Source organism: Pleurodeles waltl, chromosome 8 (genome assembly GCF_031143425.1).
Source record: "Pleurodeles waltl isolate 20211129_DDA chromosome 8, aPleWal1.hap1.20221129, whole genome shotgun sequence".
Taxonomy (NCBI): domain Eukaryota; kingdom Metazoa; phylum Chordata; class Amphibia; order Caudata; family Salamandridae; genus Pleurodeles; species Pleurodeles waltl.
Genome location: NC_090447.1, coordinates 1,144,839,476 through 1,144,858,678, shown reverse-complemented (window position 1 = coordinate 1,144,858,678; position 19,203 = coordinate 1,144,839,476). Strand labels below are relative to the sequence as shown.

The following is a 19,203-nucleotide window of genomic DNA, read 5'->3' as shown; positions in this document are numbered from 1 at the left end:
ATCTGTTTATGAGCACATATACTGGATTTGTCAACAGCTGCTTTTGGTTCACAGGTATCGGAGTCTTTACTAGTGCAGACTCCAGCAGTGGTTCCCGGTCAGTGCCAACCTCCAAGACTTCAAGGCCGACCAAGAGCAAGAGAAATTCAGTTACGTTGGGGTAATGACTAGTTCTGTGTTTTAAACAGAAAATAAGTATGTTCAGTTTACTTTGATATAATGTGACATTTTCTGGTCATTATTCAGCTCCTCCAGCGACAGATGGTGGATCACCAGTTACTTGCTACAGTCTTGAAATGTGTTCTCTGGAGACAAACCTGAATAAAGAGGTATACCAGGGTACTGACGTAGAGTGCACAGTGGCTGGTCTTCTTCCAGGAAAGAGCTACAGTTTTAGAGTCCGAGCGGCTAACAAAGCAGGGGTAAGAATCCTCAGTTGAATAATGTCTCATTTTAAAATTGCATTTGTATGTAAGGGATTATTCGACTAATCTTGTTAGAAATGTTGTTTCTACAAATGAAAAAACACCGAAATGCCTCCAATCGCATGATGCAAATGGAGATTTATGACAATGAGTGCGAAATGAGGTGAAAGTCCATCTCACAGCGCATCATTGACTTCATTCAAGCCCCTACAGTCAAACGCTAGTACTGAAGCCCTTATCAGTGGCGGTTAACCATAGCCAGAACTGGACTACTGCAAATGTTCTTTTCTTTCAAAAGCTGCTTCACTAATTGTTTGTTATCTTTCTTTCAGGATGTTTTCATTTAGTCAAATTTCTAGAGTCACTGAATGTATGTTCTACCGACAGTGGTTGCACTGACGTCACGGTTTTTGTCATAATCGTAATGTTTTGGAAACTGAGTTAATCTTGGGCGTACTTGTAATTCCCTTTGTAATTTTCACAAGAACACTCCATAGTCCCTCATTGCCTTTGTTCGTGCTTAGCAGAGAAATTCTGCAAAGGTGTTTTAAGGTATGTGTTCCTCTTAGTCAGATATAACATTGAGGGCAGGTAGACGTTGAGGTTGCTGGTTTACTTTCCAGTATTGAACCCTCTTGCAGATTATAATTGTAGATGGTAGTTGCTGTGGCATCTGCTATACAGCCATCTAATTTTCTTAAGCAACTCCTCAAAGTGTGTCCTTTATAAATGAGCTCACCCAACCAATTGAGCTACTTCATTTGGCTCCGACACTGGTAAGAATTTTGAGAGCACCTAGAGTTCCATCAGTGTAATAAAAGTCTCTATACACCAGTTGGGCTACATCCTTTCCTTTGAATATAAGCAGTGAATCTGTTGTTTGGTGTAGGGTCAGACAGAGACAAACAAGTAGCCTAGCCCCCATAGGAAGGTGTGTCACTTTTTGATTAATTAATGTACCTAGAGATTCACATTGATCAACACTCTTTTCCAGTACTGCCTATGGGAGGTGGGGATGACATATTTTGTGGCATATGGTATTTATTATAGCATTTTGGATCAGTAGCATTGGTCAGACTTTTATACGATTTGAAAATCAGTTTTAGAGTCGATATGTGGATCCTAATGACTTAATGGAAATGTGCAGGAAATTAGTGAAAAAATAGTGCATTTTAAAGTGCAGTTACAAAGTACCTTTAAGAGCAAACATTGGCAAGCCAGTATGTTTCGCCTTTATGATGAGAGTGCAGAGTTGTTTGCTTTGACAATGTTTGTCTGTAAAGCATTGCTTAAAAAAGCAAAAAATAAAAAATAAATAAGGGAGAAAAGGCAAACACATATTTTATGATAACTTAAACAACCTTCAGGGGTGTGGAATTTCACAAAATATCTACTTGTCCATAGGACAGGTTGCTTCAAATATCTACTTGTCCTGTAAAAAAAAAAAAATGTACTTGTCCCTTTGGTGCCATGTAGTGCAGGAACAAAGTATGGCAGCGATCTCATTATGTAAGCTCTGATAATAACCTCTCTGATTATGCCAGAACTAATACTATAGTATGGCTTGAAAATTAGCAATTTCAAGCCCTACTATAGCAATTTCCTTATTTTGCCACCTTCCTGCAGATCTACCTACTGGGGCTGGAGGAAGTATTAAGCAGTTGTTCCAGTGCTGGGATGTCTTTGGGTATATGCAAACCTACTAACATACATGTTTTAAGGCTTTTCACAAGCTCTTCTCTAATCTTTTCCCATCCTGAGAAAGGTTGGAAATTTACTCCTGACAAAGGCAGAAGTAGACGTTCTTCCAGGGTTGGGAAAATGTGATTGGGTGAAAGTAAACTTGTAAACACACATTAACTTTTCGCATGAGCAAATCTACACATGCCTATTTTCTTGTGATAAATACAGTTTGAGAAGTACGATTTCCTGGTCTTCTACTGTGAATTCTTGTGAATTCATGAAAGCCACTAATGCAGAGACACAATGGTTGCTATTTTGTGACTTCCTTTAAGAATTGGGCCCCTATTTAGGTCTGGCGTTAAACAAGACATTTTGTTTTTATTAACATTTTATTTCTTTCACTATCCATCTATTGGCTGGCTTTACTGTGAGTGATAGCATGCTGCTCTTCCACAAGGAGCATATTGGCACACAAAGTAGAGTTGTTCAGTGCTAGTAACTACTGTGGCAATGTGTGCTTTTTGAGACCAAAGAATAATTTTTTTTGCACTTTGCCAATGTTTGTTACAATGGCGAGGGCCTGGCAGCTCCCACAACAATAAAGTGCTACAAAAGCCATGTCAAAACAAGACATGCATTGACAAAATCAAAAGACTGACACCAATGTCAGATCGCTTGGTTTGGCCAGTGTTTGTTTATTTTCTTGTTTCCCATAATCTTGTTAAACATGGTTACACTGATTTTCCTTTATGAATATGTTTTTGAAAATACTAGCATTCATCAACACATTTTACTAAATAATGCTTCAAAGAAATAGTATCCAAAATGTCACACTCATTTTGCAAAAACATTTTTTCCTACTTGCATTTTTTTTCTGAACATTTTATTTTGAAAGCAAAGAACCATCAGTCTTGCTTACAGGCTTCTGCAAACATTTGCATCTAACCAGAGAGCATTCTAAGAGTATTTTACGTAACCTCATATTGTTAAGCATTTCAAACGTGTATGTACACACTTTTTTATTAGAACCGCTGTCAGTAGTGCTTTGTGACCTTAGAACGCTTATTTAGAGCACTCACCCTAATAATAAAAGGCTTTCCATTAACCCCTTCACTGCCAGGCTTTACCCCCCTCAGGTGTCAGTCATTTTTTTGGCTATTTGGGGCAGTTCGCGCTTAGGCCCTCATACCTTTTTGTCCACACAAGCTACCCAGGCCAAATTTACGTCCTTTTTTTTCCAATCCTAGGGTTTCTAAAGGTACCCGGAGTTTGTGGGTTCCTCTGGAGGAGACCAAGAAATTAGCCAAAAAATACAGTGACAATTTCTTTTTTTTTTTTTTTATGGGGAAAGAAGGGCTGCAGAAGAAAGCTTGTGTTTTTCCCTGAAAATGGCATCAACAAATGGTTTGCAATGCTAAAATCACCATCTTCCCAGCATTCAGGAACAGGCAGACTTGAATAAAAATAACAAATTTTTCAGCACAATTGTGGCATTTTATTGGGACATGCCCCATTTTTACTATTTTTTGTGCTTTCAGCTTCCTTTCAGTTAGTGCCAGAAATGGGTATGAAAGCAATGCTGGATCCCGGACAGCTAAAGATTTCTGCAAAGAAGGCAACATTCTGGATTCAGCAAGGGGTCATTTGTGTAAATTCTTCAGGGTTTTCCTACGGAAAGTAACAACTAAAATGTAAAAAAAAAAAAAAAAGGAAAGGAAATTGTGATGAAAAAAAGAGCAATTTCTGTCCACGTTTTCTTTTACAACTTTTTCCAGCTATGGCAGATTTTTTAAAGCAATATACCGTTAGGTCTGCTGGACTCTTCTGGTTGCGGGGATATATAGGGCTTGTAGGTTCATCAAAAACCCTGGGTACCCAGAGCCAATAAATGAGCTGTACCTTGCAATGGGTTTCTTTGTATACTGGGTATACAACAATTCATTTGGAGAAATATAAAGAGTGAAAAATAGGTATCAAGGAAAGCTTTGTATTTCCAAAATGGGCACAAGATAAGGTGTTGAGAAGCAGTGGTTATTTGCACATTTCTGAATTCTGGGGTCCCCATACTAGCATGTGAATTATAGGGCATTTCTCAAATAGTTGTCTTTTTTACACACGTCTTACATTTGGAAGGTAAAAATTTAGAGAATGACAAGAGACATTAACACTTGATCTTATATTCTATGTTCCCCCAAGTCTCCCGATAAAAATTGTACCTCATTTGTGTGTGTAGGCCTAATGCCCGCAACAGGAAACACAACATGGACTCATCACATTTTTGCATTGCAATTTGGCATGTTTTTTGGAAAGTGCCTAGCTGTGGATTTTGGCCTCTAACTCAGCTGGCACGTAGGGAAACTAGACACCCAGGGGAATCCAGGATGGGGTGACTTGTGGGACTTTCACCAGGTTCTATTACCCAGAATCATTTGCAAACCTCAATATTTGGCAAAAAAACTATTTTCCCTCAAATTTTGGTGATAGAAAGTTCTGGAATCTGAGAGGAGCCACAAATTTCCTTCCACCCAGCATTCCCCCATGTCTCCCGATGAAAATGGTACCTTACTTGTGTGGGTAGGCCTAGTACCGACAACAGGGAATGCCCCAAAACACAACGTGGACACATCATATTTTTACATTGACAACTGACGTGTTTTTTGTAAAGTGCCTAGCTGTGGATTTTGGTCTCTAGCTCAGCTGGCACCTAGGAAAACGTAGCAAACCTGGAAATTTTTGAAAACTAGACACCTAGGGGAACCCAGGATGGGATAACTTGTGGCGCTCTCACCAGGTTCTGTTACCCAGAATCCTTAGCCAACCTCAACATTTGGCAAAAAAAACACCTTTTCCTCACATTACAGTGCTGCAAAATTCTGGAATCTGAGGGGAGTCTCAAGATTCCTTTCACCCAGCGTTCCCTAGGTCTTCCGATAAAAATGGTACCTCTCTTGTGTGGGTAGGCCTAGTGCCCGGGACAGGAAATGCTCAAAAACACTATGTGGACACATCAGAATTATCAAATACAAAATGACCTGTTTTGGGGGGGGCTGAAGGGGGTGGGGGGACCTGCATTTTTGGTCCTGGGCTCAGCAGCCATCTAGGGAAACCTACCAAGCCCAGACATTTCTGAAAACTAGATACCCGAGGGAGATCAGGGAGGTGTGAATTGTGTGGAACCCCCAGTGTCTTCTTACCTAGAATCCTCGGCAAACTTCAAATTTAGCTACAAAAAATATCTAATTTTTCCCACATTTCTGTGTGGGGTCACCAAACCGGCACAAATTTCCTACCACCCAACGTTCCCCTCAGTCTCCCAATAAAAATCATACCTCACTTGTGTAGGTAGGCCAAGTGCCTGTGACAGGAAAGAGCCAAAAATGCGTTGAAAATGAGGGGGAACCAAAGCGGGTCCAAAAGGGCAATTTGGAAAAAAAAAAGTTTTTAGGCTGACAAATGGGGCAGAATTTTGTTCGGTCTACATGGGACAATGCTGGGTGGTAGGAATTTTGTGGATTCCTGCAGATTCCGGAAGGTTGCATCACAAAAATGTTGGAAAAATGTGTGATTTCAAGCAAAGTTGGAGGTTTGCAGGGCATTGTGGCTAAGAAAGTGGTGCTGGACTCACCCAGATGTTTAGTTTTCAGATGTTTCTAGGTATTGTAGACTTTTCTACACAACAGAATCCCAAAGTCCAAAAAGTGCAGCCTTCACCATTCCAAGTGGGAAGATTTTAAGAGTTAGACAAGCTCTCATGTCCCAAATGTAAAACCAAAACCCAAAATAATCAAATGTCCTCCTGCTTGCTGTGGGATAAGATGTTTTAGTGTGCGAGAGGAGAGCTTTAAGACTGTTACCCCTTTCAGTTGGGGTGGGGACATAGCCATGCCCATACTGTTTGGTAGCCACCCCCCCCCCCCCCCCACACACACCTTTTTGTTTAAATTTTTTTTATTCCCTGGCATCTAGTAGGCTTTCTGCCCCAAACACCACCCCCACCCAAAGCATGGCCATACCCCAACCTTCTTTTTGAAAAAAAATAAAATCTTCCCTGGTCTCTGGTGGGGTATCTGCCCCATGGGCAACAGTAATGTGCCCCCATGGAGAGCTACCCTTGCCCAAGGGGCTGCCCTCCTCAAACAAAACATACACACACACCAATCCCTGGTGCATAAGTGGTTTCAGCCCCCCCCCCGCCCTGGGGTAGATCAGCCTAATAGAAATAGGCTGCTCTTCCCCCAGGGGGCAGCAGAAATGTCCTAAAATAAATTTGCCCCCCAGGGGAGCGACCCTTGCCTGAGGGGTCGCTCCCCAGCTGTAAAAAAAACAAATCCCTGGTACCTAGTGGTTTCTGCCCCCCTTGGGGTCAGATTGGCCTAATTAAAATAGGCCGATCTGCCCCCAAAGTGATTCCCCTTCCATCCCTGCCCTGGGGATGGGTGGATGGGAGGCTTATGAGGGGGAGCGCTATGGTTACGTCCTGGGCACTCGAGCAGTGCTGGCCAGGATGCAACTGTTGCGTCCAAGACACCGAGGGGTTAATAAACCATAAACACAAGTTCAAACAACGTTAACAATGGACACAAATATCACTTCAACTGGAGACACTTTCCTTCTTTGTAAACAGTCAAAGAGTTGTGCTGCAGGGGGTATAGCCTACTTGTCCCCAGGGCAAAATAAACATGAAAACTTGTTGACCTTGACACCAAACTATGGGGGTTATTACAACTTTGGAAGAGGTGTTAATCCGTCCCAAATGTGACGGATATACCACCAGCCGTATTACGAGTTCCATAGGATATAATGGACTCGTAATACGGCTGGTGGTATATCCGTCACTTTACCGTCACTTTTGGGACAGATTAACACCTCCTCCAAAGTTGTAATAACCCCCAAAATGTCCTGGGTGTCGGGCTATAAGAATCCCACACCCCTGAACTCTTTAAGTCTGCTTTTCAGCCATGCCTTAGCAGAAATATTGCTTTGCATTTACAGACAAGCTAGAAGGCATGGAGAGCAACATAGTGCTGGGGGCTACTTGAGAAATGAAGCAGCACAGAAGGGAGAGAGCTAGCAAGCACATGCACTCTCATCGAATGCTGAATGAAAACGAAAAGACTAGTTCCATAAATGTGAGCAGTGGAGGGGTACAGACAATCAAATGATTGTAAAGAGACTATGCTCCAAGCTAGGGAAAAACATAAGAACAGGGAGGCAAGTCATCAAATAAGAAAGAAGCAAGCAAATGACAGTAACAGTAAGCAGTGGGTGAGCTCTTAAGCCACTGCAACCTTAGAATATATTTTGCAAGCCGACAGCTGGTGCTGTCTGTTAGACTCAACCTAAAAACTGGACAGAGTTTAAAGTGAATTTTCGAAGGTAGCTTAGTGGTGCTCTTGCAAGCCGTTATAGAGAAAATGTGTTGCAGATGACGTATTCCAATTTTCATTGAGATAGTAATTTTGGAAGTACCACCTTGTGGCGAGTTACTAACATAGTTGTAAATGCAGAGTGACTTTAATCAATGAGAAAGTTTATTGGGTACTACTAAGAAAGTATTTTCTACTTTTCATGTAATTATATAATAAATGGGGAAATAGATACTCACCCTAAGTTTGAACAAAACATTCCCAGTCCCAGACTAGGCTACTCATGAAGACTTTTGTAGTCTTTTTTAAATGTCTGTGTGGGAGCATGAACGTTGATGATACGTTAAGGAAATCTAATGCATATATATCAGTCATCATGAGTCAAACATTTGTTTTCATGATAGAAATCTTAAGACAAGAGCTACAGTTTTTGGCACTAGAGACTGTTCTTGGCCCGCTGTTAGGGGTCAGTTGAAGAGGATTGATACACTTTATACATAGGATTCAGGGCTTTATTGAACATGGCAAATTTAATTAGCATCTATTAACAAAGACGGGATTTTGGGCTACAACATGCTGTTAATGGAGTTAGCGTTTACTGTCTATTTAAAGAAAGTCTGAGCAAGTAGTTATTTATTATGTTTGGAAATGAGACCACTGCCCACTGACTTGTGATTCATTATGTGGTTTTGCATCTCTTAACTATGAGTTGAGAGCCAGCCCTCTGGTATCTGAAGAGGCTGTGTCTTTTGCTGTTTTAAGGATAATCAATATATGACGTTTTTGCATGGTCTGTCAAGTGAATTGTTTAGCTTGTTTGAGGGCTGGTCTTGTTTGCACATTTAATGTGTATGTAATCTGCAGTGAATCTTCTGAAGAGTAGATTTACGAGTCAGCGAGGTCTTCCGTTACTTATCGACTGTGGATGCTAATCAGTGTTTGCGTGGGCTGACTTATTAGTTACTATAAGATTGTTACCTGGTGATTCATCTTTTTACCTCTGATAATGGTAAAATAAAACCTCTGATAACGGTAAAATAAAATCTTCAGTTCAAACTGCATCATTTTGATGCCGCCTTTAATAGTTTGAAAAGATGAGACTGGACAAACTTGTGGGTGGATGAGCATCTGTTTCTGCACGTGAGGTAATAACTTCATAAATTTATAATTTTCTCCCTCTGGATTATTACATTATTTCACAAGAAGATGCAACTTTTGATTGATATTATTGTATGGTTCTAGGAATCTGGCGTTTACTTGTTTATTCTTATTCTTGGATATTTCAATCAGTGAGTGGTTCTTCATATATTTGTTATATTTCTTTAAAAAAAAGTAAATTAAAAAAATCTCCCCATTAAACCCCTTGTGATTTCACCTTGATTAGGAGGATTATTGATTATATATTTGTATTCATGTAACAGATTTCCTTGGTAACATTATTATGAATCTGTTGTGCTCACTGATGTGATGACATATTTTAAATTTGGCACATTTTTTATCTTGATCGACATGTCAACTGCAGTAATATTTGCTATACATCAAACTCATGTGATTATAAAGAGATATTTGTGTTCTAAGCGTGACTGCTTACTCAATCTTTTATCTCAGTTCATCTGTGGTTTGATAATTGAGTTACCCTTAACTGAATTATTTGAATGTGCACCAAGAGTCTATAAAAGATCTTTAAATGGGGTGGAGGATGAGATGGCGAACTTGAGGAGGCATATGCTTTCTGAAATTCCTCTGAGCCCTTCACTGTTGGGTCCACCTGTTCGAAACTTACCTTCATTTGATCACAAGGAGCGCCACTTGGCCAGCTGCAGAGAGCCAAGCTGTGAATGACCAGCCGTCCGGTAGAAAACAAAAGGCAGGCTGGGGTTAGCATTGATTGGCAGTCAGTGACCAGGTTCCTCAAGGCCACCAGAAAGGGGAGGATCTGAGTGAGTCCTGCACCAAGAGTACACTCTGCAACACTCTGCCCTATCCAGCACTTTTACTTCCTCCAGCCCACCAAGTGACATTCCCTGGTTCCAGGAGCTGTGAAGAGACTGTCTGGATTCTGGGCAGCTGGATAAAATGTCATCAGGAATGTGAGCTTTTGTTTATATTCGGTGAGTGCACTTGTTTAAATAAGAGCTGCATGTGACTGCAGGCAAAAGCTAGGCCTGTACCTGACGAAATCAGATGAAGGCCCATGATTGCAGCCAGGAGGAAGCCCCAAGGAACAACTGCAGGAAAGAGGCAAATCAACATCTGGGGCTTCATTGATATCTACAATGTAGCCTGTAAATAGATAATGGTTTGAAGGTTCCTGGTGATATTTTCAGATATGTGTTGTAGTAGATGTTTCATTAAAAGAGCACAAAAACCTTAACTCTAAACAAAAGTCATTTGTCATGTCCTAAAATGTCCCTACAGACTGCTGATTACAAAGAACAGGGATTGAGGAAAGAAGTGAAAGCCCAGGGAAATTACATGCTAGTCAGCATAGCTGGGATTGAGGGTAGACAACGCTATGATAATTCTAAGTCTAAATACCGTAAACATATTAATAAATGATTTAGAAATCGGTTACAGGGTGTACTTATTAATTAGTACACAGAACATGTGCTGAGACTAGGGTTGTATGCAATATGATATGGGTATGCTTAGAAGAAAATTTTGACAAATGCAGGTTTTTATTACCCATGTTTTAGTCACAGTTTTTTAAACAAGTGATTTGCGGCAAATATGATTATACAATCGTCAAAGATGTATACCTTTTCGTCACTTGACTCTGAGGCTAGTGAGGGCAAGCAATCACAGGCTTCTCATGGTAGTAATGTGAGGGTCACATGCTCAGAACTCAACAGTCAACTAAAAAGACCCAGTCACTTTTATGTCCAGCAGAGTGTTTATCTTTTGTAAAGCACCATTTAGTTACACAGCAGTATTAAATACTACACAATTCAATCCAGCATACAGTATGGTACCCCTGATCATAATTTTCCTGTGGGCACTTGTTTTGCTTTCACTAATGACCGAGCTGACAAAAATCTCTGGAATACACTTCTTAGTTCAAAGAAGACATTTATTATTATTTCCCACAAGGTTTCTAAAAAGAGATTAGTAGGTTGAAAGCACATTTAAAAATAGTCACAGCAATGAAAGGAAAGTATATCAAAATGATTCTCAACTGCAATGTACACAGCAAATATATGTGATTATATTATAGCATAATTGCAAAGCAAAGGATGAAGTAAAAATTAATCACCGTGGGGCCTGCCAAGCTCTTCATCTTTCTCATGCCAGCAAAAAGATGACCCCATTCAACTGCGAGAAAGAGATATCCACCCTCACGGGACAAGTGTCTGTGTCTGGCATTCGACGTCTAATCCTAACCGAGGTCATGGAAATTCCCTCGCTACTGAGCAGGACCACCTTCATATAGCTTTAAAAAAACGAAACGGCTCCCATACTAATTTACAAATATAAGTAAATGGTAGTGAATTATTTGACACCAAAACAACAAAATTCCAATCAGTAGAAAGAGTTATTAAAGTGTAAAATACTGCCTAAAAGATCAAAGCGCCAACTGCAGACATATAGTCCTGCAAGACTGGAGCAAAGTCGAAAGTTATGGTCGACCACAATGGAGCGTGGGTCGGGTAAATGAAGTAGATTGTGCCCGGTCTCCGCTTACCTCCATTCTTTGAAAACATTTTAAAGAAAATTGTCTTGGAACGTAAAGTTCAGCGGAGCAAGGCAGCTGGTGGTGTCCATTGAGGAGGTGTCATTATCAGGGAGCCTCTGAGCAAAGTTGCAGGGGAGATTTCTTCATTCAGACTTAGGGCCTGATTTAGAGTTTGGCAAAGGGGTTTCTCTGGCAGAACGGTGACTGATATCCTGTCCACTGAAATATAAATCCCATGATATAATATGGGATTTATATTTCCGCAGGTGGTATATTAGTCAACGTTATGACATACTAACCCCTCCGATAAACTCTAAATTAGACCCTTAATCTCTTTTATGGAAGTGGAAAATCTCCTTCATGATGAAGCTGCATGATGTAGCCAACAAGGGCCTTTCGACGCCGAATAACTCTTGTGCTTAGGGCAGCTGAATAGGATTTGCTGTTGCTGAGAAGACCGTAGCGGGAGTTGGTGCAAAATCAGGCCGACTGGCGATGCAACTTGGGTTAATCGGCGAGCAGGTCTCCTCTCGGTTCTCAGAGCACTTTTTGGCAGAAATTCTGTAAGTCCCAAGTTTTAGATTTTTACTATCTCTACATCTTTACCCCTATGTTCAACTTTCATGGGTCCAGGACTGGAGGGGTGCCACTTGGGGAGTCAGGACTCAGTCAGACTGGGTCCAGGTCTGGATGCAAGAAGGTTAGAGCCTTTTCTGTCCGTGAGACTCTGATCAGGAGGCCAGCCAACTTTCCCTTTGAGTTACTCTGGAACTCTTGAATTCAAGCAGGAAAGCATGTCTCAGGCAGCAGGGCAGCCCTCAGAGTACAGGGCAGGCTTCAGGTAGACGGGCAGTCCTCTTGGTGCAGCAGGGCAGTCCTCTTGGTGCAGCAGGGCAGTCCTCTGAAGTACACAGCAGGCCAAAGGCAGCAGGGCAGTCCTCTGAGAGTCCTATTGTAGGTCTGGACGTGAACTGAAAAGTAGGTCTTAGAAATCAATTTTTTTTAGAACAACACTTTTGAAGTTTTGGGATACGAGCACATACAATCTCCAACACCCTCATACAGGATGAAAATAAGTACATCTCCACATTACACAATGTTTGAATATACATTTTCATACACATTATCCTGGGCCCCATCCATCTAGCCCATAATAAGCCCACGTGTTTCTTGAGACACTCGCTCCATATAGATGGGTTCTTCTAGTTTTGTGCTGCAATCTATTCTCACCCTCCATTCTTCCAGAGTGGTGGCGGAGGGGGTCCGGATGCGTTTCAAAGTTTAGGAATGTTGCATTTTGCAATCAGTGTCCCAAGCCTAACAAGGATAAGATTGCGTTTTAGACCCCTAGGATCATCAAGGATACCCAACAGAGCGGTTTTGGGTGAAGATACAATTGTGTGTCCCAGTGTGTCCCAGTCCCCCCCGTGGTGTCTAGAATTTTACCACGCTGCCCTGGTCCCAGTCTTTCTGCAGGCCAATGGGTTAGTGTGAAGTTCTTTGTGAGCTGAGGAAGTATCTTTGAAATGCAAGTAGGGGTGTGCACAGCTCTGCCCCTCCCCATCCGGCCTGCCTGGTTGGCCCATCCTGCTGACACCCAGTCTCTCTATTGAGTGGCTATCTGGGAGGAGTACACAAAGGAGTCCCTCTATTGAGTGGCTGTCTGGGAGGAATACACCAAGTACAACTGCAACTACATGTAGTCATGTGACTTAGGAAACAGGCTGCAGGCACTAAATGGTTAGAACAAGAAAATGCAAACTTTCTAAAAGGGGCATTTTCAGAATTGTGACGTAAAATCTGACTATACTAGTAAAGAGGATATTAAAGTACAATTCCCTTGACACCAAACATGACATTTCTACCTGCTCCAAAACAAAAGTTATCAACTTTCTAAAAGAGACATTTTCAGAATTGTGATTTAAAAGCCAAATTTACCTTTAAAGAAGACTTTAAATTATAATTCCTCAGACACTAAGTATGACTTTCCTACTTGCTCTCAATCAAAAGTGACCACTTTTTAAATGTAATAAGGTAACCCAATGTTATGCTATGAGAGAGGTAGGCCTCACAGGAATAAAAAAACACGTTTCTGAGTTTTTCGCTACCAGGATATGTAAAGCTTATAGGTAAATACCCCACTTTTTAAATACAACGCACCCTCTCCTACGGGCTTTTTAGCTAAAAGAACAGATGATGGGCAGAAGGCTGAACAATGCAAACATTCACCTCCAGTCACAAAGATTTGGGTTTAATCCATTGTTTTTTTTGCCCACCACGCCACCCCAGTTTGGACCCAGCCATATTCTATCCTAGCCGCCTATGTGGATCCACAGCTCTTCGTCACTGTTCAAACTCACTAGGGCTAAACCCGCTATGCACTTTAATCACTTTTGGATGTGAGTCTGTTGTTGATGTCAATGCATTATGAGATCACGTGGTAATGTTTTTTGGTTTGAAAAGGCAGTTTTGTTTTTGGTGTCATTGACATTGAGATAGGCTTAGTGCCGAAACGCATCTACACCCTTGGTTGAACAACGCTTTGTAATATGATGCCCAGTGAGTACCGTTCATCTTTGTGAGGCTGTGTATGTGGCCGTGGGGTTCACTCCCATGTTAGGTGGGCACCCACTACCCCACTATGTGAGGAGTGGCGGCTTTGTTGAAGTATGGGAGAGTTTGAGATATATATATATATATATATATATATACATATATATATATATATATATATATATATATATACATACATATATATTTTTTCGATGGCATGTGTGGCTGCAGATACACATGCTCTGCATTAGGTCCGCCATCTAGTGTTGGCCCCGAGTGTTACAAGTTGTTTTTCTTCAAAGAAGTATTTTTCTGGAGTCACAGGATTGAGTGACTCCTCCTCTCGGTCATAGTGCGCATGGGTATCAACTCCTTTGTTAAATTGTTTTCTTCCCACTGTCGGGTTCGGACGTGTTTCCTCTCGCTCCGAGACTCTCAATTCAGAAACTTTATACTAACTTTATTTTACCGTCTGTATTGTTTCGATCTCGTTTCCATCTGTAATCCAGCCGATAGTACAGTCGGAAACGAGAAACCGCCCTTTTCGGCGCTCACGCCCTACTCGGGCCTGTTCAGCCTACCACGCCATACCCTTATGGATCGGACTCCATTCCGATTCTGTCCTCGAAGCCATGCGAAATTCCCTTACCCCGATCAACACGTGGTATGTTATCTTTGTCTCTCTCCCGAACATCGAGAGGAAGATTGTGAAGCTTGTTGGTCGTTCTAGTTGAAAAAGACACTGCGTGACCGGATAGCAAGAAGACTCAAGATGGCATCAAAGCATACAGAGTCGACCAACACCTTAGAAGAAGAGCAGGCACAGACTGCTGTTTCAATTCAGGACACTGACTCTGAAGCAGACTCGAATGAAAACAGCAAACCCATCACTGTGGCGCAGCATGTGAGTACACCTGCCCCTACGCCCACTTCCAAGAGACCTATCAGTGCCTTTGGTGTACCACTGCCAGAGAGCAATGGATACACCCGAAAGGCCAAATCACTGCATCAACAGACCACACCTCTTTTGATACCGGAGTTGAGCAAATGTATTAAAAGCTCCACATCTGAGCCGAGCAGACGTCCACACTCTTTGGAGTGGAAAATTCGACGTTCGGCTTTGGAGCCGAATTCACAGGCTGTATCTTCAGGAGCGAAAAAATTAGCTACCACTTCGGAGCCGAAAAAATCCTTTTATACAGAGGAACAAGGACTTTCGAGACGATTAAAACACAGCTCAAAGACAATTGATGAACAGTCCTCTAAAGGAGTTAAAACATCAGAATATCATTCTGAGGACTCTGATATTCAGCCAATCCTTGAAATCATGGACACCAAACAAAGAAGGATACATATCCATAAGGAGACGGGGAAAATCATTGCTTCACCTCCTCCACAAACCAAGAGAAAGCTGGCATTTCAAGAGACTCTTGACACTGCTCCACCACCAGCAAAGATATTTAAAAGGAAGGAGAAACCATCACCTTGACAGATTTGCCACAACTTTCTTTCTCTCCACCACCTACTACCCCACCACCACTGTCTTCAAAAAACACATTCTCATACATATTCACATGGAGATACAGAGGACCCCGGGGAGTTATATGACTCAGATCCTATACCACTAAATGACCCAGACCTCTATCCATCTAAGCCTTCACCGCCAGATGATAGTCCAGCTTACACTCAGGTCATTTCTAGAGCCGCTGCATACCATGGAGTTCAGATGAATGATGAGCCTTTGTAGGATGATTTTCTTTTTAACACATTGTCCTCCACTCACTCACGCTACCAGTATTTACCAATGCTGCCTGGTATTCTTAGACATGTCGATGACATTTCTAAGGAACCTGTTAAGGCTAGGGTGTTAACCCTGAAAATAGATAAAAAATACAAGCCTGCGCCAACTGACCCAGTTTATATCACACAACAGGTACCACCAAATTCTATTGTAGTCCGTGCTGCAAGAAAAAGGGACAATAGCCACTCTTCAGGGGATACCCCTCCCCCTGACAAGGAAAGCAGAAAGTTTGATGCAACTGATAAAAGGGTAGCTACACAAGCAGCTAACCAATGGCATATTGCTAATTCCCAAGCCCTGTTATCAAGGTATAACAGGGCACACTGGGATGAAATGCAAGAATTCTTGCAATATTTACCAAAAGAGCATCAAAAGAGAGCACAACAAATTATTGAGGAGGGACAAGCAATCACCAGTAATCAAATCAGATTTACTTCTAACGCAGCCGATACCTCAGCTAGAAGTATAAACACTAGCATACCAGTCCGTAGGCATGCATGGTTAAGATCTTCCGGGTTTAAACCAGAAATCCAACAGGCAGTGCTCAACATGCCCTTTGATAGGGAACATATATTTGGACCTGAGTTTGACACAAGTATTGAGAAACTCAGGAAGGACTCTGACACTGCAAAAGCCATGGGAGCCCTATACACTACACCTTACCGGGGTTCTTTTCGTAAACAGCAGTTTAGGAGAGGTTTCGAGCCCCAGACTACAGAGTCTTCCACCTCTCAGTCTAAACAAACCCAGCAGTACTATCAAAGAGGATTATTTAGAGGCTCTTACAGAGGTCAACACGTTAGAGCCAGAGTCAAATTTCAAACCTCAGAGTCACCATTCCACCAAAACAATGACTTCCTCAACATCCCACAATCCCACACATCTCCTGTGGGAGGCAGACTGCAGCAATTCCACTACCAATTGGAAAACATCACCACAGATCAGTGGGTGCTTTCAACTATCCGCAATGGTTACTGCCTAGAACTCATTTCTACTCCTCCAAACATTCCCCCTCGCTCTCACAGACTGTCCCCAGAACACAACATTCTGTTACAGCAAGAATTGCAATCTCCATTACTAAAAGAAGCAATAGAGACAGTCCCAAAATAGCAGCAGGGAACAGGAGTTTTCCTCATACCTAAAAAGGATGGTACTCTCAGACCCATTCTGGATCTCAGACCTCTAAATCGATATTTTCTGTCAGAACATTTTCACATGGTAACTCTTCAGGACGTAATTCACCTACTTGGAAAAAAAAGATTACATGACTGCCTTAGATCTCAAAGATGCTTACTTTCATATCCCCATATGTCCAGCTCATCGAAAATACATAAGGTTTGTAATAGCAGGAAAATACTACCAATTCAAGGTTCTTCCCTTCGGCATAACAACAGCTCCAAGGGTTTTCACAAAATGCCTAGCTGTAGTAGCAGCTCACCTAAGAAGACAGAAGACAACACGTCCATGTCTTTCCTTATCTAGACGATTGGCTAATAAAATCAAGCAACATTATACAATGCCAGCAACACACTCAATATACAATAGAAACCCTACACACATCAGGGTTCACAATCAAATACCAAAAATCTCATCTTCAACCAGCACAGGTTCAACCTTACCTAGGTACTCTTCTCAATACCCCAAAAGCCTTAGCCTATTCAAATGCACAAAGGATACAGGCTTTTCAAAACCTTATATCACAGATACAGCCCAATAAATGTTGCACTGTAAGATTTATCATGGAACTATTGGGAATGATGGCATCATGCATAGCAATAGTACTGCATGCAAGATTAAACATAAGAACACTACAACAGTGTCTCTCACAACAATGGTCTCCAGCACAGGGTCAGTTGCAGGATCTAGTGTTGTTAGACCGCCAAACTCACAAATCTCTTCAATGGTGGAATCACAACAATTTAATAAAGGGGCAGTCATTTCAGGACCCTGTGCCTCAGACCATAATAACAACAGATGCGTCAATGACAGGTTGTGGAGCTCCCCTCAAAAACCTAACCATACAAGGGGAATGGAATTCAACGCAGTTAACTTATCACATAGACCATTTAGAATTGTTAGCTGTGTTTCTCGCCCTAAAAGCTTTTCATCCTCTTCTCAGGCACAAAACAGTCTTAATAAAAACAGACAATATGACATCAATGTATTAACTGAAGAAACCGGGAGGAACACATTCATCTCAACTTTCCCTTCTAACCCAAACAATATGGAAATGGGCAATTCACAATCACATTTACTTGCTAGCGGAATACATCCCAGGGATACACAACCAGATAGCAGACCTACGAAGCAGGACGCAGCAACAAATACACGAATGAGAAATTCACTCTCAGGTACTTCAACAGTACTTTCAAATGTGGGGAACACCAGACATAGACCTTTTCGGAACAAGCGAAAACGCAAAATGCCCAAACTTCGCATCCAGACACCCATGCCCTCTGTACAAGGGCAATGCTCTGTGGATCAACTGGTCAGGGATATTTGCTTACGATTTTCCCCCTCTCCCATTAATTCCATTTCTGGTTAACAAACTGCGTCATACCTCACTCACTTCGATACTCATAGCTCCCACGTGGGCACGACAACATTAGTTAACAACACTCCCAGACCTGCCAGCAGTACCCCATTGCAAACTTCCAAACAGACCAAATCTGTTAACACAGAACAACGGGCAAATCAGGCATCCCAATCACAGTGTTTTCAACTTAGCAATGTAGCTCTTGAAGTCATAGAATTTGGATATTTACACCTTCCGTTAGAATATATGGAAGTTCTAAAACAAGCATGCAAACCTTCAACTAGACAATGCTATACTACCAAGAGGAAACGTTTTGTTTACTACTGTCAACCCAAAAATATAGACCCACTTAAAGCATCAATACAGGATATTGTATGCTACCTGCTTCATTTACAGAAAGCAAATTTAGCTTGTTCCTCTATTAAAATTAATCTTACCTCTATATCAGCATACTTACAAACCATACAACATACTTCGCTCTTCCGAGTCCCTGTCATAAAAGCTTTTATGGAAGGACTTGAGTGTATTATTCCACCAGTTAGTGAAATACAAACATTCAGTCTGAAGGAACCATTTTTCCAAGTACACACACATAAAGTAGTACTTAGGACAAATCCAACATTTTTGCCAAAAGTAGTTTCTCCTTTTCACATTAACCAATGAGTGGAATTGCCAGTCTTCTTCCCACAACCAGACTCAACTGCCGAAAGAGCTCTTCATACTCTTCACCTTAAAAGAGCTCTAATGTACTATGTTGATAGAACAAAAGAGTTTATGAAAACAAAACAGCTGTTTGTAGCTTTTCAACGGCCACATAAAGGAAATCCTATCTCTAAGCAGGGATTAGCTAGATGGATTGTAGGATGCATCCAAACATGTTACATTAAAGCAAAAAGACAACTTTTATTAACCACTAAAGCATATTCCACTAGGGAAAAAGGTGCTTCCATGTCATTTTTAGGGAACATACCAATGGCAGACATATGCAAGGCTGCCACATGGTCCACTCCACATATGTTTACAAAGCATTACTGTGTGGATGTATTTTCAAAGCAACAGGCCAATGTTGGTCTAGCAGTACTTAAAACATTATTTCAAACTACTTCAACTCCTACAGGCTAGCTACCGCTGTTTTGGGAGAAGGACTGCTTTTTAGTCTATGCATA

General features: G+C 41.5%; 1 protein-coding gene across 2 annotated transcripts in view; it reads left to right on the top strand.

The window, feature by feature from the left end:
• Positions 1–19,203, top strand: part of FNDC3A (fibronectin type III domain containing 3A) — a 1,418,915-nt gene that overhangs the window by 1,135,450 nt on the left and 264,262 nt on the right. For both annotated transcript variants that reach the window (XM_069205374.1, XM_069205375.1), the window contains 2 exons: positions 55–160; positions 247–422. In XM_069205374.1, the coding sequence (XP_069061475.1) occupies positions 55–160; positions 247–422 (282 nt within the window). The remainder of the gene's footprint in view (positions 1–54; positions 161–246; positions 423–19,203) is intronic.